The 27,162-nt window shown below is 45.6% G+C and overlaps 4 protein-coding genes across 9 annotated transcripts; 1 reads left to right on the top strand and 3 right to left on the bottom strand.

Annotated features, from left to right (window-relative positions):
* Positions 1–666: 666 nt before the first annotated feature.
* Positions 667–3,062, bottom strand: LOC120656432 (40S ribosomal protein S11-like). The gene is made up of 6 exons (XM_039934509.1): positions 2,912–3,062; positions 2,399–2,439; positions 2,213–2,313; positions 1,253–1,397; positions 1,089–1,178; positions 667–972 (listed from the first exon to the last, which is right to left on the bottom strand). Exons 1-6 carry the CDS (start codon positions 2,921–2,923, stop codon positions 879–881), a joined length of 483 nt encoding a protein of 160 aa, XP_039790443.1. The 5' UTR covers positions 2,924–3,062; the 3' UTR covers positions 667–878.
* Positions 3,063–4,216: 1,154 nt separating this feature from the next.
* LOC120656433 (calcium uptake protein, mitochondrial-like) lies at positions 4,217–8,963 on the top strand. 2 transcript variants are annotated; one of them, XM_039934511.1, is made up of 9 exons: positions 4,217–4,669; positions 4,960–5,027; positions 5,117–5,340; positions 5,676–5,759; positions 6,417–6,630; positions 7,453–7,629; positions 7,724–7,843; positions 8,072–8,348; positions 8,556–8,963. In XM_039934511.1, exons 1-8 carry the CDS (start codon positions 4,330–4,332, stop codon positions 8,285–8,287), a joined length of 1,443 nt encoding a protein of 480 aa, XP_039790445.1. In that variant the 5' UTR covers positions 4,217–4,329; the 3' UTR covers positions 8,288–8,348; positions 8,556–8,963. The 2 variants fall into 2 exon arrangements, with proteins under 2 accessions (XP_039790445.1, XP_039790444.1); XM_039934510.1 differs by having other exon boundaries at positions 4,225–4,669; positions 8,574–8,963.
* Positions 8,964–11,148: 2,185 nt separating this feature from the next.
* LOC120654149 (probable glycosyltransferase At5g20260) lies at positions 11,149–12,267 on the bottom strand. The gene is made up of 2 exons (XM_039931704.1): positions 11,913–12,267; positions 11,149–11,817 (listed from the first exon to the last, which is right to left on the bottom strand). Exons 1-2 carry the CDS (start codon positions 12,252–12,254, stop codon positions 11,149–11,151), a joined length of 1,011 nt encoding a protein of 336 aa, XP_039787638.1. The 5' UTR covers positions 12,255–12,267.
* Positions 12,268–13,771: 1,504 nt separating this feature from the next.
* LOC120656434 (F-box/LRR-repeat protein 14-like) lies at positions 13,772–26,859 on the bottom strand. 5 transcript variants are annotated; one of them, XM_039934512.1, is made up of 16 exons: positions 26,569–26,859; positions 25,597–25,956; positions 25,394–25,522; positions 24,941–25,148; positions 24,539–24,685; positions 24,378–24,452; positions 24,147–24,218; positions 23,835–23,906; positions 17,746–17,817; positions 17,214–17,285; positions 16,553–16,624; positions 16,257–16,328; positions 15,565–15,708; positions 15,127–15,198; positions 14,467–14,613; positions 13,772–14,356 (listed from the first exon to the last, which is right to left on the bottom strand). In XM_039934512.1, the coding sequence occupies exons 2-16, from the start codon at positions 25,804–25,806 to the stop codon at positions 14,172–14,174; spliced, it is 1,749 nt and encodes a 582-aa protein (XP_039790446.1). In that variant the 5' UTR covers positions 25,807–25,956; positions 26,569–26,859; the 3' UTR covers positions 13,772–14,171. The 5 variants fall into 5 exon arrangements, 4 of the variants coding, with proteins under 4 accessions (XP_039790446.1, XP_039790447.1, XP_039790449.1 ...); XM_039934513.1 differs by having other exon boundaries at positions 13,783–14,356; positions 26,565–26,829; XM_039934515.1 differs by lacking the exon at positions 26,569–26,859 and adding an exon at positions 26,438–26,485 and having other exon boundaries at positions 13,783–14,356.
* Between the last annotated feature and the right edge of the window lie 303 nt (positions 26,860–27,162).

A 27,162-nucleotide genomic window follows, 5' to 3' on the forward strand; every position in this document is an offset into this window, starting at 1 on the left:
GTAGCGTACCAGGACACTTGATGATGATCCCAAGATGACTTGGCAGCACCTGGTGTCAGCAAAAAAGCAACATGTTTTTTTTTCCGAGAATGTAAAGCAACACGTTCCTACGCTGTTGATGCATTCTATACAGATACATGCAGCAAGACAGTCGATAATGGTACAGATACATGGGCATTACTCTACTTCAAATGACACTCATAGCTCCACCTGACAGCAAATCCAGCGTGGATCTTAAGGGGTGTTTAGTTCATTTTGCAAAATTGTGTAAAGATGTAAAGAGGGACATTTGAAGTACTAAATGAAGTCTATTTGTAAAACTTTTTGCATAGATGGGTTGTAAATCGCGAGACGAATCTAATGATGCTAATTAATCCATGTTTAATCAATAATTAACGGATGGTTACTGTAGCATCACTGTTGCAAATCATAGGATTAAGTAGGCTCATTAGAATCGTCTCGCGATTTACAGCCCATCCATGCAAAAAAGTTTTGTAAATAGACTTAATTTAGTACTTCAAATTAGTAAAATTCCGTTTCACTTTAATGCATTTACGGTTTTTTTGCAAAAACCTGTAAAGATAAGATCTAAACAGGGCCTTAGTGATTCATGCCTAGACCGCTAGTCTGAGACGCTCCGGTACTGGACAGAACTGACAACCCGCATAATCACAACCAGCAACAAAAATGATCTTCTAACTGAAACAAAGCATTCACAACATAGTATTACAGAACCTTTTTTTGTCTTGACAATATTGCTGAATTCAGCTGCTCTTTGACTTTAATTTCTCACGGTATTTTCAATCAAAAATCCTAGTGCAGATCAAATAGCAATACACAATGACATCAAAATCTGATGATCTGTGGCTTTCAAAATCTCATGCGGCAGTGAATGCCTTCTTCACGGCACCACTCTTGGACCCGGCAGGGATCACCTTCAGCACATTGAATCTCACCGTCTTGGACAGTGGTCTGCATGGCACAATGGTATTGAGAAAATATGGGTGCAAAGATAAAGTTTCAGATGGAAAGGCAGAGCTCGATCTCGAATCGATGCTCAATCTAGAATCGATCACAACTGCTTCTACCTGCACTGGCCAATGATCACGTGGTCTCCTTCCTTCACACGGAAGCAGGGGGAAATGTGGGCAGGGATGTTGGAGTGCCTCTTCTCATACCTGTACAAGTATAATAGTCAGCACAGTGAAATAATATGTTGAAACTTTGTAAACCAAAAAAGAAATTCACTTGCCTCTGGTATTTCTTGACGAAGTGAAGGTAGTTCCTACGAACAATGATAGTCCTGTTCATTTTAGCACTATGGCATGTTCCTGCAATGATGCGACCTCTAATTGACACAGTGCCAGTGAACGGGCATTTCTTATCAATGTAGGTTCCTGCAGATACAAGGAAAATGACAAACATATGTCACAGATTGTAGTATTTAACAGATTACAGATTTTCACTGAACAGGGTATAGCAGAAAGCCAGAAACGGACAAGCAATACTGAGTTAAGATGACAACTGCAAAACAGACAAACCGACATCAGGTTTCACATATTGGTGTGTTAATGGATTTCCAATAGGAATAATGAAGATGCTAACCAACCGATAAGTGGATGATGAAATAAAGAGTCATCTCCACATCAAACAATCTAATGCAAGGGAACAGACAATTCATAATGAATCAGTAATATATAGAAACAAGTGCATGGAGAGAACCAAGGAAGAATTAGAAGACAAATTTTCAAGCCATTTGCATCAATTATCCTATGCACATCCAGGTTGCTTGCAGAGCATACCAGCATAATGTTGATGTCAATGGGCACTAAGAGAACCAGGCAGCAAAATTTCATGCAAAAAAAAAGAAACCTTGCAAAATGTTTGCTATCGTTTTATGTAGAAAAGACTGAACAGTTAAATGATGACAGGTTGATAGCTTAATCATTGATATTTGCTCTATCGCATCCCAGATCATTGTGATGCTCGATAAAGGGCACATTTGTAACAGATAAATTTTTAGAGAGTTCAATTTAGTAGTGGAGTCTATGCTAGTTTCCTATTAAATTATTATTCAAAAAAACCCAGAAAAATAAAGAGTAAATTAGCTTAACAGTAAGCACTCATGAGTAAATTAGTTATGTCAAGCTGATAAGTTCCAAAATGGCAAGATTTATAAGCTAGTATCTGTTGGACAACCAATATGACAGACCTTCAATGGCTTCTCGGGGAGTCTTGAAACCAAGGCCAATGTTCTTCCAGAACCTGTTGCCCCCCTTGCCAGGCTTGTTCCCCTTGGCGGCCTTCTTCGGGCTACACAAATGAAACCATGGTTAGCAGTTTGTTACACAATTAATACCACGGACCAAGTCACAAAGAATAAACCACTTTCTCTTACCAGAGGAACACCTTAGGCTGCTTGAGGAAAGCCTTCTCAGTCTGCACAAGTCAGAAAAATGCTAAATCTAACTGCTTCAGAGGCCATCTTCTGATAAAATGGTGACAATGTAATACAAAACTACACCGATCCTCTTGTGCAAAATCAGAATTAGACTGATCCACAGACGAGAGCGCTCGAATATTGACCTACATCTAGTTCAGAGCATAAGAATTGAATAACTAGGTGCTTATGAGGCAACCGAATTAAACCATACCATTTAAGCAAAATAACTATAGTACCGAAAACATGCATTGCTCTAGATATTACACGTCTACATAAGAGGCCAATGATCTCTGCTAGAAGCAGAATACAGGACTAGATCTGAAGGTTCCAACCAGACAAACGAACAAGACACCTTAGCAAATTGGCCCCCAAGAACGCTGCGAGAGGACTAATTGTATCTCCCACTCGAATTTTATCGAAAGACAATAACTGGACAGCCCAATCAGTGGACAACCGGACGCAACTCACCTGCTCGGCCATGGTTGATGCTCGAAGAGACTGACGGGGAAGAGGCGCTCGGCGTAGATGGCGGTGGCGGCGCAAGGATAGAAGGTGTGCCCGAAGCCAAAACCCTACCCGTCCCGCTCCCGCAGGCTATATGTATGAGAGACAGGTGGGCTTTTCTCCTTTTCAGGTCAGATGGGCTTTTCCTTTTCATGGCCTGGATGCTTGATGGGCTAGGTTAGGCCCGTTGGCTTGGAACGAAAAAAAGTTGTTGCATATTAATCAAGCCCGTCGTCCTCCCATAAAAATGGTCGATAAACGGGGATGTGCCAAGAACAATGGCGCCCATTAGCGGGAGAGTCCCTTGTAGACTAGTCTTGAGATGATTTAGTAACTACACGAGCCCATATGTTGTGCACAGACTAAAATAGGGCTAGGTCTCACGTCAACGGCAAATAATATATGTTGCTTCATGAAGATCTTTATCTCGTTTCCTCTGTCACCACACTATTTCAATGCATGAGGTGGCCATGACGCTTGCAGTTATCTTATTACTCTGCTATAAAATACTAGAGATATTTGGATCCAAGTGCTAATGCAAGAAAATGCTAAACTTTAGCAGTGGACAGTGCTAATACGGTAAGTTAAATGTTAGCCAAAATTAAATTTATAAACTTTAGCAAGAATTTAAGTACTATTAGGTGCTACAATTTAGCACTCAGCTTTAGCCCATCCAACCATGCTCTAGCCCATCCAACCATGCTCTAATCTTATTGTCTACAGGAATAAATATTTTTTTCTTATTGTCAATTATACTTATCACATCAAACAGTGTGCATAGCAAAATTATATACCATAAACGATAATCTATCCATTATCATTTTGTTAAGGAAAATTCTACGGTTACATGGAGCACGGGAACCTTAGCTACCCATTTCAAAGAACTAAGTTAGACTTTCTCTTAAGACATACCTTTCGCTTATTATCGGATGTGAATAAAAAAATGGAGCCATGGTAATCATCTCCATCACTCCATGGTAAACAAGGAAGAGTTACAAAGGCTTCCACCCAAAGGTTAACAAGATCACGTGACCCAGTGAACTATCTATACCACTGACTTATATGAACCATAAATCAAGCATCTGCCTTATATGAACCATAAATCAAGCATGTTTTGCACACGGTTCCCTTTGTTAAGAAAGAAAAATTGAAGCACACCATTTAGAGTATATCGCATGGCGTAGCCTACGAAGCCGGGCATGGCCTTGTGCGGTTGCCATGTCTCGCGGCCACAAAAAAAAAGGCAGCCCAACCAAAGCCGGCCAGCTAATCGCCTATTCCTTCCCTCGCATTCCGCCAGCGCCCAACGCCCGCCCCCGCGTCGCCGCTTCCTCCCTTCCGTCCTCGGCGAATCGAAGCCGCTAGCCCCCGACCCGCCAGCCATGGCCGCCGCGCTGACCCGCCTGCGATCCGCCGTCGGGCGCCTCGGGCCCTCCGGCGCGCGCGCCTTCTCCGAAGCAGCCGCGGAGGCCGAGGCCGCGGGCCCGCGCCGCGACTCCAGGGCTTTCGCCGCGGCCGCGGTGGCCGCCGGGTCGGGGCTGGGGATCTGGCTGCTGCCCTCGAACCCGCAGCCGCTCGCGGACTCCGTACAGGTGGCGGACGCTGCCTCCGCCGTAGCCGGCGGAGGCAAGGGGGCCTTCTCCGCCTTTGTCGGCGGTGTCGGCGGAGCCGCCGAGGAGCGGGAGCGGGAGCAGGAGCAGGAGCGCAGGTTCCTGTTCGGAGGTGAGCACCCCTGGTTCGACACGTGGCGCTATGCTCATTAGCTCATACACTATGCGTTATTTTGGCTAGGGGCACGGGCATTGATGAAATGTAATGATTTCACGACCGATTTGAGACTTTTCTGTTTGATTTGAGACTCGTGATTATCATTGCACGGCCGATTTTAATTGTATTTTCGCCATTAGCGTTCTTATGATTTCACCGACGTTTGTAGTCGTCTATTCTATTCAAGTTGATTTGGTCATGGTTGGTAGAAACGACATGATGATCTGGTTATGGCCCTCGTGTAGACTCGTATCGCAGAAGGGTGTTCTTCAACTACGAGAAGAGGATTAGGACGCGCAGCCCTCCAGAGAAGGTAACCGTGACATGCCACATTCAGAATAACCACTCTGCATATGGGCCGATTATTTATTGTCGTTCTAATTCTCTCATTTCTACTGCTAGATCTTTGAGTACTTTGCGTCTGTCCACAACCCAGAGGGTGAAATGTACATGTTACCGACCGACTTGATGAGGGCGGTCGTTCCTGTTTTCCCTCCATCCCAGTCAAATATTGTCAGGGAAGGGAGATTGAAGGGGGAACGCCACCCTGGCGAGCTACATTGTGCCCCGTCTGAGTTTTTCATGCTATTCGATACAAATGGTGATGGAGTCATCTCCTTTTCCGAGTAAGTGGTTCTGATTTCAGGCAAAATATTTGTTTGCGGTTTGCTCTGGTATAGTATTCACGATAATATTGGCAATTGTTTGTGTTTTTCTAGTTATTTTTATTTTTATTTTTATTCAATGAGATAGTTAAGAGAAGTTACTGTAGGGTACATTATCACATATATGCGCAGTTATAACATCCAATCAACTATGCATGCTTAGAGATGACACATTGAGGCATTTAGCTAAGTAGGTCTCACTATGGTATTAGTGTTGCATGCCTTTCTGTACTTATGTATTTCTGTAGGCCGTATGCCATATATAATTTCTAATGTTGCGGTGTTGCCTCATGCAGGTATATCTTCTTTGTAACATTACTCAGCATCCCTGAATCAAGCTTCAATGTGGCTTTCAAGATGTTTGACCTTGATCACAATGGGTATGTATTCCAGCTACTGGGCCTGATTAATTCATACTCTATTCTCTTAGACTTCATCATGTATCTGGTCTCTCTGTTATATCAATGAGCTCTTAATTGTTTCAGTTATTGCAAACATGCTTACTTACAGATTTTATTTTGAAATATAATTGATTAATTATATCTTGTTTGGAAACACTGGTGTCTGATGATAATTGATAGCTATTGATACCTGGAGAGAATGTAAACACCATGTTTTCTTCTTTTTATGGCACTTGATCACATTTGTTCTATCGATTTTCCAATATGCTACACTGTTAAATTGCTGCATCCATGTTTTATGTTTTAAGGTGGGACTTAAAGCAAGGGACTAGATCTCAATTTGTCTGACTTCTGCATTATTGTACCCCGTTTAAACTTGACTCTTTTCTGAACCTATTAAAGTTATGTGTTGTACAATTTCGTATGGGTTTTACAGAATGATGCCTTCCAACACTACTATTTGTGCTACATTGTTGTTTATATCCTGCAATTCATGTACTGTTAAATTTGTCATCCAGAAAAGACTTACTTTATGAACATGTCCAATCTCCTCAGTTGTTAGTAAGGGTATGAATAGATTCGGCAAGCTCTTTATCTATTTTTTCCTCATTATCATTTGCTACTATGTCTCCACAGGGAAATTGATAAAGATGAGTTTAAGAAAGTGATGACACTGATGCGGTCCTATAATAGGCAAGGAGCTTCCCACAGGGATGGTTTGCGCTTTGGACGTAAGGTTGGTCAGCTGGTGGAAGATGGTGGACTGGTTGAGTACTTCTTCGGCAAGGATGGGAACGAACGCCTACACTATGACAAATTCTCTAGCTTTTTGAAGCAGTTGCATGATGAGGTGATTTATTTGTTTTCATTCTTTCGTTCATTAATTTAAGTATGATTATAGGTAATGTTTCTGTTGATAACTTGATGTAATACTTGAGTGACTTAACGAAAAGCCAAATAAGTCTGTGTTGTGTATCAATCAACTCTGTTTTCTGAGTGTTTGCTTGTGGAGTTTCTGTAGAGCTCCAAACAATTCATTGTTTCATGAAATGAATATTATGCATGTCACAAGAACAAGTTTGATTTTCAAGAAACTATTGATGAACATGACTATGCTATGTATGTATATGTATATATATAGGTTTGCTGATTAATTCATGTAGAGTTTATTGGTTTATGAAGTTCTATAATCAAGCAAATTGTGGAGACTAGGAACAAATTATTTTGTACATGGGAAAGGCTGTGAGTTCCGGAACGAAGAAAAAGGAGAAGCTGTCAGCCTGTCATTAATAAATTCCAAATCCTTCCAGATTATGAGCACACACAATTTATCCTGAATTTCCTTGTTTTCAGACTGTATTGTGTGTTTTTCTTCGAAACATTAAACTCTGATAAGGCCAAGTTCCAATTTTTTTGCTGTAAAAGTGCACCAGTCTCATTTGTATTAGTCTAGTGATTATTTCAATTATATACTAGATCTTATGCAGCATCTGGCATCTTTAGGTACTAAAATATGCTTCTCCATCATAGAATCAACATTAATGGATTCATTGAAAGGATTGAAAAATTCTTAGTTCCACAAGCCTAAACCAATACCTTTTCCCCTCTTACTATCTCCAATCCATTCTGAAAGAACTTTTTAATTCATTTAATTTTGCTGAATCATCTCCAGATTGTTCGCTTGGAGTTCAGTCACTATGATGTGAAATCATCCAAAACAATTCCTGTGAAGGACTTTGCATTATCCATGGTTGCTTCTGCTGACATGAGTCACATAAACAAGCTACTGGACAGAGTTGATGATTTGGACGACAATCCTGATCTCAAGGATCTGTGCATTACCTTTGAGGTTGGACTGTTAGCTATCCAGAAACCTTCATCAAGTCATCAAAATTCTAGGGTTCACCATTTAATCCTTTTCAAATTATTATCTGGAATTTCAGGAATTTAAAGCATTTGCTGATCTTCGGCGAAGGTTGGAACCATTTGCAATGGCTATTTTCAGCTATGGTAAAGTAAACGGTTTGTTGACGAAGCAAGATCTGAAACGTGCTGCATCACATGTAAGGTCTTCTACACATGCCCTGTGTAGTTGTTTGATTCATCTGTTACCAATGGAGGGATATTCTTCCAGGTTGCCTCATAAGAAGCGCCCGGCCTCACATTTCTCTTGTTATGCAGTGCTCTGCCCTAGGGCGCTAGCTACACAGTTTGTTTATAGCGATCAAGCTAAAGTTATCTACAAATATTAGATCTGTTTTCTGATTGATTTTCTAATCTTTGCTTTATAGGTTTGTGGAGTGGACTTGACTGACAAAGTAGTGGAGATAATTTTCCATGTATTTGATGCTGACCGTGATGGTAACCTAAGCTCACAGGAGTTCCTGAGGTCATTACAAAGACGAGAAAGTGACATTCGCCAGCCAACAACTTCAGGCTTCCTAGGGGTGGTCGCCTGCTGGCTGAACTGTACAAAGTGCTCTCTTCAACAGATGCTGCCCCAGTAGAATATTTTGATGCTTGCGATACAGTCTTCCGTTGCCCTTGGCTGCTCTCTGCTTAATCTAGGTACCCAAACTCACATTGTGTGAAGTTAATCGCTTTAGTTGCATCATCCAGCTATTGTTACTCGTTACTGTCACTTTAGTTGCATCGACCAGCTATCATAAAATTTCACCTAAACTACCCGTTAGGGTCACTTTAGTTGCATCATCCAGCTATCATAAAATTTCACCTGAACTACTCGGATCATCTCAATATATTATCACCTTGTAGATGTTTTTGGTTGTGCAGGAACTGGAGAAGCTGATCCACAACCGGTAGGGTTCTGAAGTGTGAGCCTGCGAGGACACGATTTTGGTGTACATATTATCCTGCTCGATGCTGATCAGAGCTGGTCATGCACATACTACGTAACAGATGTAAGGAATATATACCTTACGTTCTCGCCCAAGGCTCACATGACAGCTCTCTTCTCCACTGACGTCAAAAACGACCGTCGACTTCACCGGAACCTTTGCTACCTGTCTTCTTGTTAGTTCTACACTTCTACCCTCAAATGCTAATATTCTGTGGCTGGACAACCACACTTGTCGTAATCCCATAACTAGTCGATGTTTTTCTTGAATAAGTGAATGATAATGATGATCCGTTGGAAGGAAGTAGTTGTAGTTTGTAGTAATATTACAGCTCTATGTACAAATGTACAATGCCTGAAGTACCCAAGCACAAACAGCCCTGCAACCAGTGCCCACGGCCATGCTGAGGGTTGGCGACTTTGCCTGAGCGCCACTGATTAGCAGCCGTCTAAGCGCCAGTGATTCCGACCGCACGAGGCGGCCAGAAACCCCGAGGTCTGTTTGGTTTGGGGTGTAAAAGTTTTCGCGAAAACTTTTTGGTTCTTTTGACTACTAATTTAGAGTATTAAATAAAGTCTAATTACAAAACCATCTTCACAACCTCGTGTAAATCGCGAGACAAATCTAATAAGGCTTTTGGTTGCGTGATCAGAGAATGGTTACTGTAGTATTATTGTAGCAAATAATTAATTAATTACCGTCATTAAATTCGTCTCGAAAAGTTACATTCATTCCTGAAAAGATTTTATAAATAAACTTCATAAGATTTTTTTCTCGGAAAACGTGCGCGTAAAAATTTGAAACCAAACACCGCCCGACTCGGACGGCGCGCCTCGGCGCCCAGGGCCAGGGCAGGCAAACCCGATCCAGGCCGGCGCCGCGCGCGTCCCGCCCCGACGCCGACTGCGCGCGACCCGACTCGGCGTGCAGCCGCGCAGGGGAGCACGAGGAAATGTCGCGCACGGCACGGGGGAGCTCCGTAGGCGGCTGCAAGTTGGTTACGGCGGATGGGGCTGGCCGGTTGGGGTTGCCGATTTCCGGCGGGGGCCGGCGGCGTGGCGTCTACCGGTCTACGGTTTGCTCCGCGCTGCAGCGCCCTCGAACCCGGCCGGTGCCTTGTCCGCCGTTTGCTGGGACAGCGCTACGGCACTCAGCAAGGAACCAGAGAAAAACCGGTGCTTGTGCTTGCTCTTTCAGTTCTGGAGTACCGATTTACTTTCAATAGATGGCTCATATTTTTTTTAAAAAAAAACTACACTCGTTTCATGAATGTACTTTTTGATTATCTGTAAGGCCCTGTTTAGTTGCCAAAAATTTCTTACAGTACCCGTCACATCGAATCTTCGGACACATACATGGAGCATTAAATGCAGTTGAAAGATTATACAGTTCAACTGTAAATGATGAGATGAATTTTTTAAATCTAATTAGTTTATAATTAGACATTAATTACCAAATAACAACGAAAGTGCTACAGTACCTAACACAAAAACTTTCACGAACTAAACACAGCCTAAGTTTGTTGTTTGGGCATGGGAGCAGCAACTTTTCGCTGGTCCAATATGATTATAGACAAGAAAACCAATATGATTATAGACAAGAAAACGCTGGAAGATCGGAAAAGGAAAAAACACTAGAGACTTGTCGTGTCGACATCAACACAGATCGATGCTAGTGATCAGCGTATAGTAAATTTAAGATTGTAAAAATGGAATGCCCCAAAAAACAGTCGCAATGTGCATGTATAGAGCTGGGACTTGGGCCGTGCCATTTTTGGGCGGGCCACGGCACGATCATTTGGCACGACCCAAAACACGGCACGACACGAAATATTTTGGGCCATGCCGGCACGATACGAACACGAGGGCCGTGCCGTGCCATAATTTCAGCACGACGGGCTATATGGCACGACCCGTATTTTGGGCCGTGCTTGGGTCAGCACGGCACGAAAACAGCCCATCGGCCATTACGTAGCCCATTGTTCTATTATGACAGTTAATCTTCCTTTCTAATTAACAATAATCATGAAAGAAAATATTATTCACTCAAGAAAATCATGTAATTTTCATACCATTGATAGTTTATGTGCTTTCTAATTGCAATAATAATATTTCTATATCGATGCATATAAATTCAATTGCAAGTATCCGGAGGGCCGTGCTTGGGCCGGCACGGCATGAATGCGTGCCGGCGTGCCATGGGCCGTGGTTGGACTTGATAATAGATTTATCGTGCCAGCACGGCACGGCAAGATGTGTCGATCGTGTCTAAAAATCTAAACCCGACACGGCACGAGGCACGAGAGGGCCGGGCCGGGTCGGCACGGCACGGCCCAAGTCCCAGCTCTATGCATGTAAACACATTCCCCTGTTGATAGCATTACGAAAAAAAATCTACTTGCTGCTCTACTATCAAATACCGAAGTACCTGTCCTAAATTAAGCTGAACACATACATGTACAGTTTAAGAGGATCGGAACAGATGGACCTGACCTTTGAAACCTTCATCGATCAGTACGGGAGCCTAACGTTGAGCCTTCTGAGCCAGATGGAGTGCAGCACCATGTTGATCACGTCGAACCTTTGCGCCGGGCGGTGCATGACGAAGTGCCGCTGCGCCTGCAGCACCCTGGCGCGCAGCACCCGGTACCTCCGCTCGGGGACCCCCTCGAGAATGGCCTTGAGCTCCGGTATCCTCGCCGGCGGCACGGCCACCGACATCTTGCCCCAGTCCAGCACGTCGCTGAACGGCGGCGGGTACCCGTCGGAGATGATCACGGGCACGCAGCCGGCGAACACGGACTCCACCACCCTCGGGCTGGCCACCTCGAAGCCGCTGGGGCAGAGGCAGAAGCGTGCCCTGGCCATGAGCGCGTGGTAGTCCTGCCCCGCGGGGAGGTACTCGTGGACGTCCATGCCCGCCGGGTCCTGCCTGCCGAGCCAGTACCCCAGCAGCGCCTTGCGGATGTGCCCGTGCATGCCGCCGGCGAAGAAGGCCAGCGTCGTGCGGTTCTCGGGCGGCAGCCCGAACGTGGGGCGGCGGAGGATGCCGTCGGCGAGGTTCACCTCCGGCAGCGTCGCGTCCTTGCGCGGGCGGAAGCCCTCCGAGGTGTTGGCGTTGCACAGCACCCGGATCGCGTTGGCGTACAGCTCCCGGTTGCCTTCGGAGACCAGCGGTCCCTGCACGCGCATGCCGGCCATCGTCAGAAAATATCAGCTAGCTCAACGACGGCGACGAAGGATAGAGCCGGCCGGCCGGTCGACGGCGAGAGTACCCAGTCGTGGCACGACACGATGACGTGGTCGGCGCCGCGGGACCTGTTCCAGTAGGGGTACTTGCCGGCGACGACGTCGATGTAGTCGGAGAGCATGCGGCGCATGGGCTCGACCCGGGCCGTGGTGTTGAGCCTGTAGACGTAGTGCACGAGGTTGCAGACGCTGATGGGGAGGAGGAAGGCGTGGGCCTCGCCGGGGTCGCGGGCGGCGAAGGGGTTCCGGGGGTCCTCCATCTCCTCCAGGAACTGCCCCTCGATGGAGTAGATGTCGGCGCCCGGGCCGAGGTGCACCAGCGGCGGCTCGCCCTCCCTGTACGCCCAGATCTTGAACTTCCTCTCCATTTCCAGGTAGCTCCTGATCGATCATCCACATTTCAAGATCGATCGAGTTACTCTATTTCTTGTGCACGATGACATGATGCTTTGCATAAAAAAAAAGTTTCCTCGATGCCTGCGCTTCGATCGATGCATCGTCGTCGACGCACTACGTTTCCATCAGTACCTGTGGAAAGCCCGGGGGTTCCGGTAGATGGCGCCGCGCGGCACGAAGGCGTCGCCGACGTCCTTGAAGCTCCGCCGGGCGCTCTCGGCCGCCGCCGCCGGGGCCTCGCGCGCCGCGCGGCGTATGGCCGCGCGAGACCGGGCCAGGCCTTCCTCGATCGGCCTGACGCTCACCTACACACACGCGCGCGCGTACGCAGACGATCAAACGCGGTGGGCTGGTACATGCGCGGCGCGCGCGTCGCGTACGTACCTCCCCGGCCGCGGGTGGCGTGCTCGCCGGCACCCGCGCCGCCGCCTTCTGGGGCTGGGGCTCATGCGGGACGTGCCGCAGGAAGTGCTCGCTGCGGCGCTCGCGGCTGGCGGGCGACTCGCCGCCCAGGAAGGCGGCAGGCCCCGGCAGCACGAAGAAGGCGGCGGCGAGGAGCGCGAAGGCGACGAGCGGCACGGCGGTCGCGGCCACGCGGCCGCCGCCGTTCTCCATGGCCTGAGATCGACGCAGCTAGCTGTGCGCGCCCCCTGTGATGAGCTGCTCCCCCGGTCGGCGATCCCGGGACGGACGCTCGCCGATGGAGTCGCGCTACTCCAACGACCGCCCGCGCATGCTGCGCCCTCTCTTTGACAGTTTGACTCCCAACCAACGAACTGACTGTGTCAGTCCAAATCTGACGCCCGCGGCTTCTGTTGCGATCCGAAAGGGAAGGTCGGCGAGTCCGTTGCATCGGCGGCGGCCAGTTCGTTGGGCGCGGGGCGATCGGGGCCGGCAGCTCGAGATCTCCAGCTAGCGTGCGCCGCACCGTGCCGCCTTGGAGCGAGAGAGGCGGCGCTTCCCCGGCGGCCCAGCCGGCCTGGTATCTCTCGCACTCGGGCCGGCAGCGCCCCCCACGACAAGGGCATGCATGTGTGGCGTGTACGTGCACGCGCGACACCGGAGTACACGGCAGGTGAGGTTTCGTTTGGCAAGTTTGGTTGATGTTGGGTCGAGGCATACGTGCAGAGCTCCGGTTGGCCGGCGTGCTCAGCATCGTGTCATGCGGTCATGCCAGGTCAGGTGGATTGATCACGTTAACACTGGCAGACCGAGAGCCACTAAACGGCCAACGGAAAGCTCCACGTAGGACACCGCTGGCATGAGAGAAGTTTGGTGTAGCATCGTGCCAGATCACGTGGTTGATCTTGTTAACATTGGCAAATCAGGAGTGAGGACTAAACTGTTGTGTGTCCACATTGAAATCTGCTCGCCGATACTAGCTCCAGTCTTGTGTATATTCTAGTTCTAAACATCATTTTTGAAAACAACAGAACGTCATATATATTTTATACTGGAGGAGAAGCAACAGGCAGGGAGGACAACCATGGAAAACAAGACTTGGGAAAAATTGAGCATTCAGAAAACGTCGAACCAGAACGCAAGACACCCAGCTCCAATTTAACACGGAAATAGCATGTTTGACACACGACAACATACAGCATAAAGCATCCCAGATGGCGAGGAAGCGCGCTATTTACAATTCTGTTTCTTCCCGTCGCGCCTTGGAGGGTGCACGCACGGCGCAAAGCAACAGCCCAGTTCTACGGCATCCCGAAACGACCCGAACGACGGGCACGTTGACACCCAGCACTAGACCCGCCACACACTAACGGTATCATTAACTTATATGTCCGCCTTCACCTCAGGCTCTTCCAGGGGCCAGGGCTAGACCTATCCAGAACAGCCTGACGATTATTTACAGCAGGCGCCGGATGGCGACTGGCAAGCTACTCAGGCCGCATGCTGATCAGATTAGGCAGAGTCGTCGCCTGGAGCTTCTTCATCTCATATGCCGTGACCCTGGTGGAGTCCAGGGACAGCGAGCGCAGGTTCTGCAGGTCCTTCAGGTGTTTGAGACCGGCGTTGGACACCCGGGAGTTTGAGACGTTCAAGTTGACCAAAGCGGTCAAGCCTGTAACACGGGTGACCGTGAGATTTTAGTCGTATTAAAGGAGCATATGTGCAGGTGAGTGTGCATATAGAAATAAGTAAAGAATTTATTTCCATGTGCTAGAACAGTACCAGAAATCAGCTCCAAGGTTTTGTCCGTAAGGTTAACATTTTGAGATAGGTTCAGAAGCGTCAGAGCTTTCAGATCCTTGATGCTCTTCACTCCAGCATCGGTGATGAACCCACCACAGACCTCAAGAGACTTAAGATTCTTAAAACCTGCAGTAGCATAAATCATGTCAAGTGATGATGTGGCCTGTCTCACCACAGAAGAGGCAACTAGTATCAAACAATGCTCCCCCCACCCTAATATGATCTTTAAATTGGAAACAGGGATACTTAAATAACACCGCCCAACAAGTTGGCCTACACAACAGGGCCCAGAAAAAAACTATTTTCTGTATGGTGCAATAGTTCAGTCGTTCCATATATATGACCTCAACCAAGTTATAGAAGACAAATGTGCCAAGATTGTTAAAAGAGCCTGTGTTGCATTAACTGACAAAATTATCCGATTTGTTTCAGAGTGTGATGAACGATAGTGTATCATTTCATGGAACTGTCTTAACAAATACGGCTGGTAGTTAAAATTACCGTACATGTGCAAGATTCCGAACAAGATGAATAGTTAAGATTAGCTATGATTGGCAGTCTCCAGATAGAACACATGAAAAATTTATAGCTTAACATCCCAATTTCACAACTGAAACTTATTTTCAAGTATGCTCTTACATCTGAAGCAGTTTGCACCATAGTCAGTTATGTGAGCTCCAAAAAGGTCAAGATGAGTCAGCCCGGTGAGACCTACATTATCCAACCACATGGATCAAATTTCGGTTAAATATCACATGGTATTGAAAGTATGAAATCTAGATTTGTGACTGCTATTCGAACCATGCAAATTGATCAAGCCAAATATTCCTCATATTACAAAACAGTGCCGTATCGTAAGTCCTAGCCAAGGCAACAAACCAATGATCCAAATTTGAGCCCCAAAGAGAACATACAGCAATATTTCACAAAATTGATAAATAATAAGAAAATGCAATCCGAAACTCAGAAAGTGGTACGCTTATACCCACGCTGTAGTTTCAGAAGCTAGCAAATAGCAGTATACCACAAATTGAATAAATAAAGATCAGGCACAATCCGTCCCAGCATGGTACATACTTGTAAGTGCTGCCAAGCCAACATCAGTAATTTGGCGGTTGTCAAGATTAACCGACTTCAGCGCATTCAGCATGGAGATCTTCTTCATACCAATGTCCGTGACCAAAGTAAATGAGAGATTGATACTTTGCAGATTACGAAGGCCTGTAGAAACAGAAAAACGGAAACCCTTAATGAACATGTTTCTCAGGTTTTAACTTAATTAAAAGATTTCACTGCAAATACCATTGTCTTCATAAACATGCCAATTGAGATAACACGAATAAAGAAGAAAGGAAGATGCACTTATAACTCCAATATTTACATAAATCATGCTTAGTTCCTGTATATCAATTTTGCATCACACACTAGAACCTTCTCTGTTTTATTTTTTGGCAAAAGCACATACATTGGTATATTCGTGTCAAAGCAGGAACTCCCAGTCCTATACAATCAGATATTAGATACTCCATCCGTCCCAAATTATATGTCATTGTGGCTTTTCTAGATACATAGATTTTGCTATGCACCTAGATATGCGCTATGTCTAGATACATTGTAAAACCGATGTATCTAGAAAAGCCAAAACGACCTATAATTTGGAGTAGAGGGAGTACAACTTTTATCAAGAGTTTTATGTGTAGGGTACGTTCAATTCAGCTGCTAAAAAAAAGATGAGAACTAAAAAGGTTTTAACAGAAGTCAAGACAAACCAGATAGATGCTGTATTCCGTTGTTTCCAACTTCAGTATCAGAAAGCTCCAAGCTTTGTAGTAGCACAAGGCCTGCATTAACATAGACTCATACTGTCACAGATACAAATATTCTTTAAGCTTTGTAAAGAAGGAACAGTTATTCACACATACAAACTACAAAATCCTAGTCAAATAACTAGTGTTTTTACTAAGAACACATCATTGGTGCTAAACCTGCAAGAATATAGGCATGGAATGGAATAGATAAACAAATTACAGAGATGATACATAAGACTGGTAAATATACAACTCACCTTTAAGATGCTGTAGGCCATCATCTCCAACCTTGCATGAATCCATGTTCAAGGACTCCAAATTGATTAATTCTAGAAGCAACAAAGGAGCACAAGAATTTAACTTTACTATATTGAAGGTCTACTCTACATTTATTTTTTGTTTTCAAATATCTTCAAAAGCAATAAAGCATAAGAGGGGGATCATCTGGCAGAAATAAGCATGTGCATGGCATATAAAAATATCACCCAGAGGAAATCACATCCCTTAGTTTCAAAATTTTGGTTTTGCATATTGTTTTATGTCTGTGATGTATGTATTTTGTTATCTGCACTATTTTACAATCAACTATATTTAGTGCCACGATTCATGATTCTTGCTTATCCATCAGATCACCGAGGAAAGGAAATTTAAAAATCACCACGCCATTTTATCAGTGAACAGTATCCAGCCAATCCCTTGAAAGAACCTGTTCATTTTAATTCTTGGAAAAAATACTGTTGGATAATCTAATGAGGTGATACCATATGCAAAATCAAGATCTTGAAACAAATAACCACTATTGAAATAATCAAGAAAACATGAATTTGATACATGCATTGTTTGTGAATATCATTTATAACTCAAAATGTACAAAATTAAGACATGAGTTTTCCACCAAATGCAATAAGGTAGTCCTACCTTTGAGATGCACCAAACAAGCATCTGTAATATAGTTAAACCCCAAGTTTAGAACCTTCAGTTTTTTAAGACCTGGAAAGAAGTAATAGGCAATGAATTATATTTCTAAGCAGGACATAAACATGCAGAAGAATGAATTAGATTTCTAAGCAGGACATAAACATGCAGAAGAATTGTTTAGACCAGCTATCATGGCAACACATGCTTAGTGGATAGCTAAGCAAGCCTGATTCAACACAGCAAGGCATATATCTTCTACTGTGCATAAAAGCAGGTAAAAACTTCTAAAATATTTTTTGAGCCGGAAACAAAAGCGTTTTGAAACTGAGTTCATGCCAACTCCATATTATTTACTACACTGGCATCACATAGTAGGAGAACAAGGATAAGTGGGGAGCAGGATCGTAAACATTCTTCCAGCTTCGATGAAGCTTTGCTCCATCTAATGCTGTCTAAATATTAATGTTTGCAGACAAAGAAAACTGCATTAGTACCGAATCGAGAAATGGTCAGCAAGAAGAATTACATTTACCTTCAAAGTGTTCACAGCCATCATCGTATATACCACAACGATTCAAATTCAACAATATCAATGAAGCCAATCCTACAAAAGAGAATGACCATTAAGTTAAGAAATCCTCCAGAACAAAGAAATCAGCCATTGCTTAGAAGATGCATTTAACACATACAACTACCGTCCAAGAAATAAAACCCAAGATTGAAAAATGTACAAGAACACCGAACACATGATGCGTGTAAATCAGCAATCAGTGCAAAATAGTATATTATCAAGAAGTCAGGCCTCATTTGAAAGAGCAGAGTCCTAACTCTCAAAGGAAACCTATTTAACTCTGCATTATCATGAGAGCTCATTTAAAATAAACATAAGAAAGCAAACATACTTATGTTATGAATAGCACTTGTATTCATCATGAGGGCTCTAGGCCCGAATATATACATGTACAGGCATTAGGAAATATGCACAAACCCCTTATACAATGGGGAAACTACAAGTTACACATATACATCTAACACCCCCCCTCAAACTCAAGGTGGATCAACGACACTGAATTTGGAGAGAGAGAACCTATGCTGAACTCTGGTCTGTGCCTTCGTAAAGAAATTTGCCAACTGAAGCTCTGAAGGCACATACTGAAGAGTAATAACATCATCCTGTACTCGTGTATATGAAGCATCAACACCAATGTGTTTAGTAAGCTCATGCTTCACCGGATCACGAGCAATGCTGATGGCACCTGTACTGTCAGACAAAAGAGGAGTCGGCCCAGAAACAGAAACACCAAAATCCTCAAGCAACCACCGCAGCCAAGTAACCTCTGCTGTCACAAGAGCCAAAGCTCGCAACTCAGCCTCTGCACTCGAACGAGAAACTGCTACTTGCTTCTTAGTCTTCCAAGCAATGAGAGAACCACCAAGAAAAACACAGTAAGCAGAAAGAGATCGACGATCAGAGGAATCACTAGCCCAAGTAGCATCAGAATATGCTTGAAGCTGTAAAGAGCTGGAGCGCGGAAAGAACAAGCGACGAGATATGGTCCCACGAAGATAACGTAGAACACGAAGGTGGTGACTATAGTGAAGCTGAGTGGGAGCAGACACAAACTGACTCAGGATATGTACAGCATATGAGATGTCAGGACGAGTAACACCAAGATAGACAAGACTCCCAACAATATGACGATAACGAGTGGAATCTGCAAGAAGCACTCCATCAGTGGCACAAAGATGAACATTAAGTTCCATGGGGAGTCTCTACAGTACGATGGTCAGTGAGAGAAGCACGATCAAGAAGATCCTGAATGTACTTTTCTTGAGACAGATAAAAACCCTGAGGTGTGGAAGAAACCTCGATCCCAAGAAAGTAACGGAGAGGACCTAGATCAGACATAAGAAACTGCTCACTGAGACGTGCCTTCACAAAGGCAATAAACTGAGGGTCATCTCCTGTGATGATCATGTCATCAACATAAAGAAGGAGAAGAGTCCGACCACGAGAGGAAGTGTGAACGAAGAGCGCAGGATCATGAGTACTGGCAGAAAAGCCAGCAGCAGTGACCACAGAGGCAAAACGCTGAAACCAAGCACGAGGGGCTTGCTTGAGGCCATAAAGCGAGCGGCGAAGACGACAAACCATACCCTCAGGGACCGAATACCCAGGTGGTGGCTGCATATACACTTCCTCACGGAGTTCACCGTTAAGAAAAGCATTCTTCATATCAAGCTGAGATATAGACCACTCACGAACAGAAGCCACAGCAAGAAGAGTGCGAACCGTGGTCACATAAGCCACAGGTGCAAAAATCTCATCATAGTCCCGACCATGCTCTTGCTGAAAACCACGCGCTACAAGACTAGCTTTGTAGCGCTCAAGTGAACCATCAGAGCGGGTCTTAACCTTGTAAACCCACTTACAAGTGATAGGACGAACATGTGCGGGAATAGGAACAAGATCCCATGTGCCAGTGCGCTCAAGAGCAGCAATCTCCTCTGCCATAGCATGCTGCCATTCCTGATGATGAATGTCATCATGATAAGAAGTAGGCTCAGAAAGAACAGTACCAGCAAAGGCAAGCCTATCTGGAGGCCGAATCAACTGCCGATCACGAAGAGCATATCGTGTAGAACCCACAGCAGAAGCTGTCTCATCAGGAAGAGACGAGACATCAGAAGAAGATGAGTCATCAAGAGGAGAAGGTGCAACAGAGGTAGATGGCTCATCAGATGATGGTTTCGCAACCCGCCGAGTACGTGTGTAAACACGTGTGACAGGCGGTTTACTGTCATAAGCAGTGCCCACAGGAACCGGTGGAATATCCTCCGAAAAAGAAGGGACCACAGATGAAGGAGCCATAGAAGAAGGCTCCACAAGTGAAGGAACTATAGGAGACTCAACGGAAACCTCAGAGGAAGGCACTAGGTGTGGAGGGGCAATAGGAGTATCAGGAAACAGTAGGAAAGAGAGTGGCTCAATGACAGATGCATGAGAAGCATCAGGAGAAGGACGAGGATAAAAAGGACGAGACTCAACAACGATACCCCTTATCCGACGGCCAACAGGATCCCAACAACGATACCCCTTATGCTCAGCACTATATCCTAGGAAAACACACTCAACAGATTGAGCAGTCAGCTTAGTGCGCTCACGAGGTGCAAGAAGCACATAGCACACACCCAAAAAGGCGAAGACAAGAATAGTCAGGCAGCTTACCACAAAGACGCTCATACAGGATCCCACCACGAAGAGAGGATGAGGGCTGAATATTAATAAGATAAGTGGCAGTAGAAACAGCTTCAGCCCAAAAATGTGGTGGAATAGAAGAAGCGATCATAAGAGCACGAGCAGTCTCAAGCAAATGACGATGTTTACGCTCAGCAACACCATTCTGAGCATGAGCACCAGGACAAGAAAATTGAGCAAGAGTGCCTTGCTCAGAAAGAAACTGACGAAGAGCTCCAGATAAATACTCCCCAGCAGAATCAGCACGAAAGACCCTAATAGAAGTATCAAACTGAGTACGGATCATGGTGGCAAAGTTTTTATAGATAGACAAAACCTCACTACGATTTTTCATAAAGTAAATCCATGTGTGGCGAGAAAAATCATCTATAAAAATGATATAATATCTATGGCCTCCTTTCGAAATGAAGGGAGCCGGACCCCATACATCAGAATGAACAAGATCAAAAGGATATTTCGACATCGACTCACTAGAATAGTAAGGAAGCTGGAGCTGTTTTCCTAGACAACCCTGACACTGTTCTAGGGATACATGACCAGAAACTGACCCTAAAAGACCATGACGAACGAGCGTAGACAGACGAGAGCCACAGAGATGTCCCAAACGATGATGTCACTGAGCAAAAGATGCAGACGACATAGACGCAGCAGAACCCACGAGACTTGCAGAAGCAGCGGAAGGAAGACGAAGCCAGTCAAGCTCCCAAAGACGCTGAGAGTCACATCGACGAGGGCCAGTACCAACCAGGAGACCCATGATGCGATCCTGGATACAACAAGTGTCAGAATCAAGGATCACACGACAACCATGATCAGTGAGCTGGCCAGCTGAGATAAGTTGCATGGTTAGTTTGGGAACATAAGAGACAACAGGAACATGAAAAGAGGGAGACAAAAGAGATCCCTGTCCTGCAACAGAGAGAGACGATCCATCTGCAGTATGAACAGTGATAGGAATAGATGGTGTACTAATGGAAGACTGGTGCGATCAGGAGTCATATGAAAAGAAGCACCAGAATCTAGAATCCAAGGAAAATTACCTGAAGAAGACTAAGAAGCAGTAGCAGCATCTGATTGTGCAGAGGACTGAGTAACAAAACCAGCAGCTCCCGATGGCGCAAAGGCAGCAAGGCGACGAAGCAACATGAGCATCTCCTGTGTCTCAGAACCAGCAGAACTCCGCTGAGTGCCTCCAGTATCAGAACCACCAGCACTACCTGTACCCTGTGAAGTACGACCACTACCACCTCGGCGAGACTGATCTTTCTTCTTCTTGAAGCAAAATGCCTCCATATGAGTTTTCTTACCACAATAGCCACAGTGAAGACGACCACCCCCTCCTCCCTCAGAAGAAGACGCTGCTGAAAGAGGCACCTTAGGTGGAGGGGTGTCAGCTGTAGACGAAGAAGACCGAGCAGCCAATACTGAAGAAGACGAAGACTGCAATAGACCAGCACTACGAAGACGAAGCTCCTCATTACGAACAGCAGCAAGAGCCTCCATCAGAGAAACACAAGGCACACGAGAGACCGAGCCCGAAGCTGCTCAAACTCATCACGAAGACGACTCAAAAAGTCATAAGTGCGCCTAGTCTCCAGAGCAACCTTCTGAGCCTTACACGAGTCACAAGTGCTGGGTGACAGTGAAGGACCAATAGAATCAAGCTGACGCCACACTGCAGACATCAGAGCATAGAAATCATCAACTGTAGAATCACCCTGGCGCAAGAGCTGCTCCTGACGTAGAGCAGCAATATAGGTAGACTGACCAGTAGGCTCATAACGCTCACGAAGAAAAGCCCACATCTGATGTGCATGCTCAAAACCAACAATATCTGCAGAAATCTGCTCCTCCATACTAGCAGCAAGAACAGCACCAGCACGAGCATCCTCATCCAACCATGTCCTGTATGCAGCAAACTGAGACGCATAGGAATCCATACTAGCATCATAATCATCAAGCATCTTTGTCTTCACATCATCAGTAGCCTTATCAGGAATAGTAGGCTTGACAGGAGCAACAGGAGGAGACGGGCAGGGTATATCACCAGTAATAAACTCCCAAAGACGAAGACCACGCATGTGCCAGCGCAGACGAGGAACCTAGTCGCGATAGTTGGTGCCATTGAACAGCACCGGACATCGCATAATCTGCACACCACCAGACGACGGAACGGAAGAGGACGACATCCCAAACAGCAACGGGCGACGGCGAGAGCGCAAAGGAAAAGCGGCGGTCGACGGCGAGAGCGCAAATGAAAGCGGCGGCAGCAGCAGTTTTTTTTAGTACCCTACTGTTAAATCCGGGGCGAAATAAAGCGACGAATAGTCACAAGAAGCCACGAAAAAAAAACAGTAGTCCTCTTTTTTTTCTTTCTTTTTTTTTACACAGGGGATGTAACCCTGAGTATAGAGGGCTCGATTGGAATCAATCGAGCACTGGAAAACAGAGGAGCCGGCGGGCCGAACACGAGAAAACAGAGGACCTCGGCGGCCGCCCGTTCCGGCGGTCAGAGCTCCCGTCCCGGCGGCGGCGGCCCGTCCCGGCGGCGACGGGCGGCGGAACTGCCCGTCGCGGCGGCGGCGGGCGGCGGATCTGCCCGTCCCGGCGGCGGCGGAAGAAGGGGCGGCGGCGCAACCGGCGGCGCAGCCCTGGAGAAGCGGCGGCGAGAACCGAGGACGACAGCGCAACTCCTGGACGGCTGCGCGAATCGAGGACGGCGGCGTGACTCCTGGACGGCGAGATCGACGAGCGCCCGAAGGAGGAAAAATCGATTATGCGCTCAAAAAGGAAGAGCTCAAATCGATTGATGTGGAGGTGGGATGCACGCAAGTGCAACGTGCAGAGGAAGATCGGAGAGAGGGAAAAACGAACCCTAACCCTAAATTTTAGCTCTGTATACCATGTTATGAATACACTTGTATTCATCATGAGGGCTTTAGGCCCGAATATATACATGTACAGGCATTAGAAAATATGCACAAAACCCCTTATACAATGGGGAAACTACAAGTTACACATATACATCTAACAACTTAAATGGCAAGCTAACTGCTACCTCCACGAGAAATGCCTAATCTACCATTGTTCCGAGAACTTGTCATTTTTTAGCAACATTTATCCAATGATCGAGCACTTTTTTTACACTAAATCTTCAGGACACTTTATGGCACATAATGGGAAAAGGAGAAAGGTATTCATAGGAAATCTATACATTATCATTCCACAAAGTGCAGATGAGATGAGGCATACTTCTAAGCGTAGATGAACCAAGCAAATAACAGAAAAAATATGGAACTTTAAGGTCAAACACAATGAAGACTCGGTGGAACAACACATAACAATCGGGAAAGTTGCAATACCTGTAATAGCTTCCAAACAAGCAGCAGTCACTGGGCAGCCCTCTAGGTTCAAGTGAGTGAGCTTCGACAAGCCTACAGGAGAGAAATGGTAGAACATAAAACTTGCGAAGTTTGATCGGTTAAAGATAAACAGTTAAATTGACCGATTTACAAATAAACACTTAAATAGATCCACTTACAGAAACAGTTAAACACAGGTCATCACTACACGGTAGAAAGGTAAATAAGGCTTGGAACATACAACAGTACATTCACTCAACAGCTAAAATGATCTAGCTCCAAACTAATAAAGAAACCTGATATCATGTTTACCTCTAAGATAGGATATACCCAGATCTGTGACCCTACAACATGACAATTGAAGGTCCTTCAAATTGGTAAGATCTACAAAAGAAAGATGATTGTCAGCTTTGCAAAGATAGGGAACTGGATCGGACATCTTACAACAAACTAGTTGATAGTAATAGGATTCCCTTTTTGACATCCCCTGATACTATATGCTATATCTGAAGAAAACACACGAACAAATGAATATGCTTCTACCTGTTAAATATTTGATATCTGAATCTGCAATATGATTGCAATATCTCAGATTCAGTGATTCCAGCTTTGTCAGATCTGAAAGAAAAAAAAAGTCAATTGCAACTGATATTTCAAGTCAACAATTCTGAAAGTAGTGAAAGTTCATGAGGTCAAGAGGAAACCTTTTAAATGAATAAGGCCACCATGAATCTTTAGGCAACCTTCAAGGTCGAGATTTACTAAGTTAATTAAATTTGCGAAGGCTCTCATTCCTTCAGCAGTAACACCATTACTTCTCTTGAAACTTAAAGAACTCAGGTTTGAAAGTCCTGCAGACATAGAAGCATTAATATGTAGCATAACAAAATACAAATTCTGACAGATAGCAGGTTAATTGACTAATACGTTATGACACAAACTTAATTCAAGGGGGGACAGGGATAACAGGCCATTCAAAGAACAAACTTGACAGTAATGCACTAATCTTGCAGAATAAACAACAGTTTTAAGTTCATACTTAGAATCATCCGAAGCGGCCTAGAGTCATTTAAATAAATGAAAACCCAGTAAGAAACGTGACTGACCTGACAACATTCCCAGGCCATGTTCGGAAATTTGATCACAGTAATTACATGCCAAACTTTGTATGCTTGAGCAATCTCTAAGAAGATCTATCCCACTATCAGTTACTTCAGAGCAAGAAATATCAACCAATAACAATGATTTTCTTTGAGATGCCACTACTTCCATCCAAGCATCCTTCACTCCAGGGTACTCCCCTAAGCAAATGTCCTAACAGTGAGACATAAAAGAACAGTTAGCACAGAGCCTCATATTTCCATGTACTACAAGATCGTTCTAGAAATATACACTGTCAACAGAAACCCCAACTTTAAATTTTGGCATGTATCTTACAGGTACGGGACCAAGCTATGTGCTATATACTTGCTAGCTGGCTAAACACGATGCATTTTTGTGGTAAACAGTTCTAGCATGTTCCTACTTGAATGCTCTACATATTAAAACAGAAACATTACCTGCAGAGCACAATCCCTAAATGTTTGAAGCGATGCCTCTGTAAGACAGTTTGATTCTACTAGCTTATTGAAAATCTGCTGGCTGAGATCCCTCGGCAGCATCATGAAACTAGAATATTTGTCGATATCCTGCAAATATTGCTGGGTTCAAAAAAGGAACACGTTTCATATCAGAATCAAAACACATGTTGCCACAGTACTACCTTGCAGACTCTAGCCACACAAAGCTCCATAAGGGACGGGCACCGCCCTGGCCCCTCCCCTTGTCCCCTGCGGGAGACATTAGAATTGGTGCGGGGCAGTGATAGCAGCAACCATTTCAAGCTGCTGGTTTTTGAGAACCTTGGGGATGCCTGGAGAGAGTCTCCCTCATCCACCAATTGGCTCCTCTTCCTGGAGCAGACGCCACCCATGATTTTTTGTACAAGGTTGAACAAAATCCAGTCACTTCCCTTGGTATCAAGGATTTTGCTTGTAAGAAACTGGTAGCTGCACTGCGACTATCTTATCACCCAATTAAGGTGTATTTAAAGCCCAAAGCCTTCGTCACCTCCCACGCCATTCTGCAACATGAGCGTTTTTAGAGGAATTAACGGTGGCTCAGAACCCACCAGACGAACCATTAACATACAATACAGTATCGTGCTGTTTTTAGCTTTTTAAGTAGACAAAAAACTTGCCAATCAAGCATGAAACCTTATCTATTCATCACAATACACAACCAAAGACAAATTCGAAACAGAGGAAAAACTACCACCAGAACCATCACAATTTCTTCCGTAAGATCGTATCAGGAACCATCATCTATTCATCTACGGATCGAGCAACAGTCCTGCACATCCCCATATACAGAACCCCCGGCCAAGTAGCACGACCAAAAAAGACTTCAAGACAAACAAAACACTGCAGCGATCGAATACCAGCCCAAATCCCAGGGACAGAGAGCGGATCAAAGGAACCTCCCCGAAACCTCAACGATCACGACCAGTCCTTCATCGGTGGCAAAAAAAAAATCCCGAACAATCCAGAGGATAGATAGGTTACCGCACCAAAAGCGCAAAAGGTTCAACCAAATCGAGGGGAAAGGAACAGCGCCCAACCACCCCCGCACCCAGCAAGTCCCACATAAACATAGAGTCGCAGTCACACAAACCGGTCGCGGAATTCTCACCCACCCGGAGACCAGCGGGCCGCCGCCGCCGCCGAAGCCGCCAACCCAGCCACGCCCCCGGGCTTGCGCTTATCCCCCTCGCGGCTCAGCTCCACCGCTTGGCGCTTGCGACTGCGACTGCAAGCACGAACACGAGAGCGGGGAGGGAAGGTTCACTCGCGGCTGCGCTCATAAATATCTGACCGGTTCTCGCGGGGGAGCGGAGGGGGGAAGGGGAGGCGAAAGGAAGAAGGAAGGGAGGAAATGCCAGCGGGGGAGAACTGCTACAGCAAGAGCCGGCGCCGCGGGTGAGCTCCACGTGTCCCGCGGGCCGGCGGATCAGTTCCGCTGATGAGTGGGCCCAGTGCGGGAGGCCCAGAGCGGCTTGTGGGCAGGGGTCGGGGAAGGGGCTGCAGGGGTGGGCCCGCTGAGCGGAGGGGATAAGGCGAATGGGGCACGCAAGCGATGGGCCGCAGCCGCAGCCGCAGCCGCACGCTAGCCGGCTGATTGTGCGGCCGAATCGTGGCTCTTTTACTATTGGCCGGGCCTCAGAGGACATGTTCCACAGTAATTCTTTTTGTTGTCAATGTTTTCTACGGACATATAAAAATAAGTTTTC

Source organism: Panicum virgatum, chromosome 1N (genome assembly GCF_016808335.1).
Source record: "Panicum virgatum strain AP13 chromosome 1N, P.virgatum_v5, whole genome shotgun sequence".
NCBI classification, from domain to species: Eukaryota; Viridiplantae; Streptophyta; class Magnoliopsida; order Poales; family Poaceae; genus Panicum; species Panicum virgatum.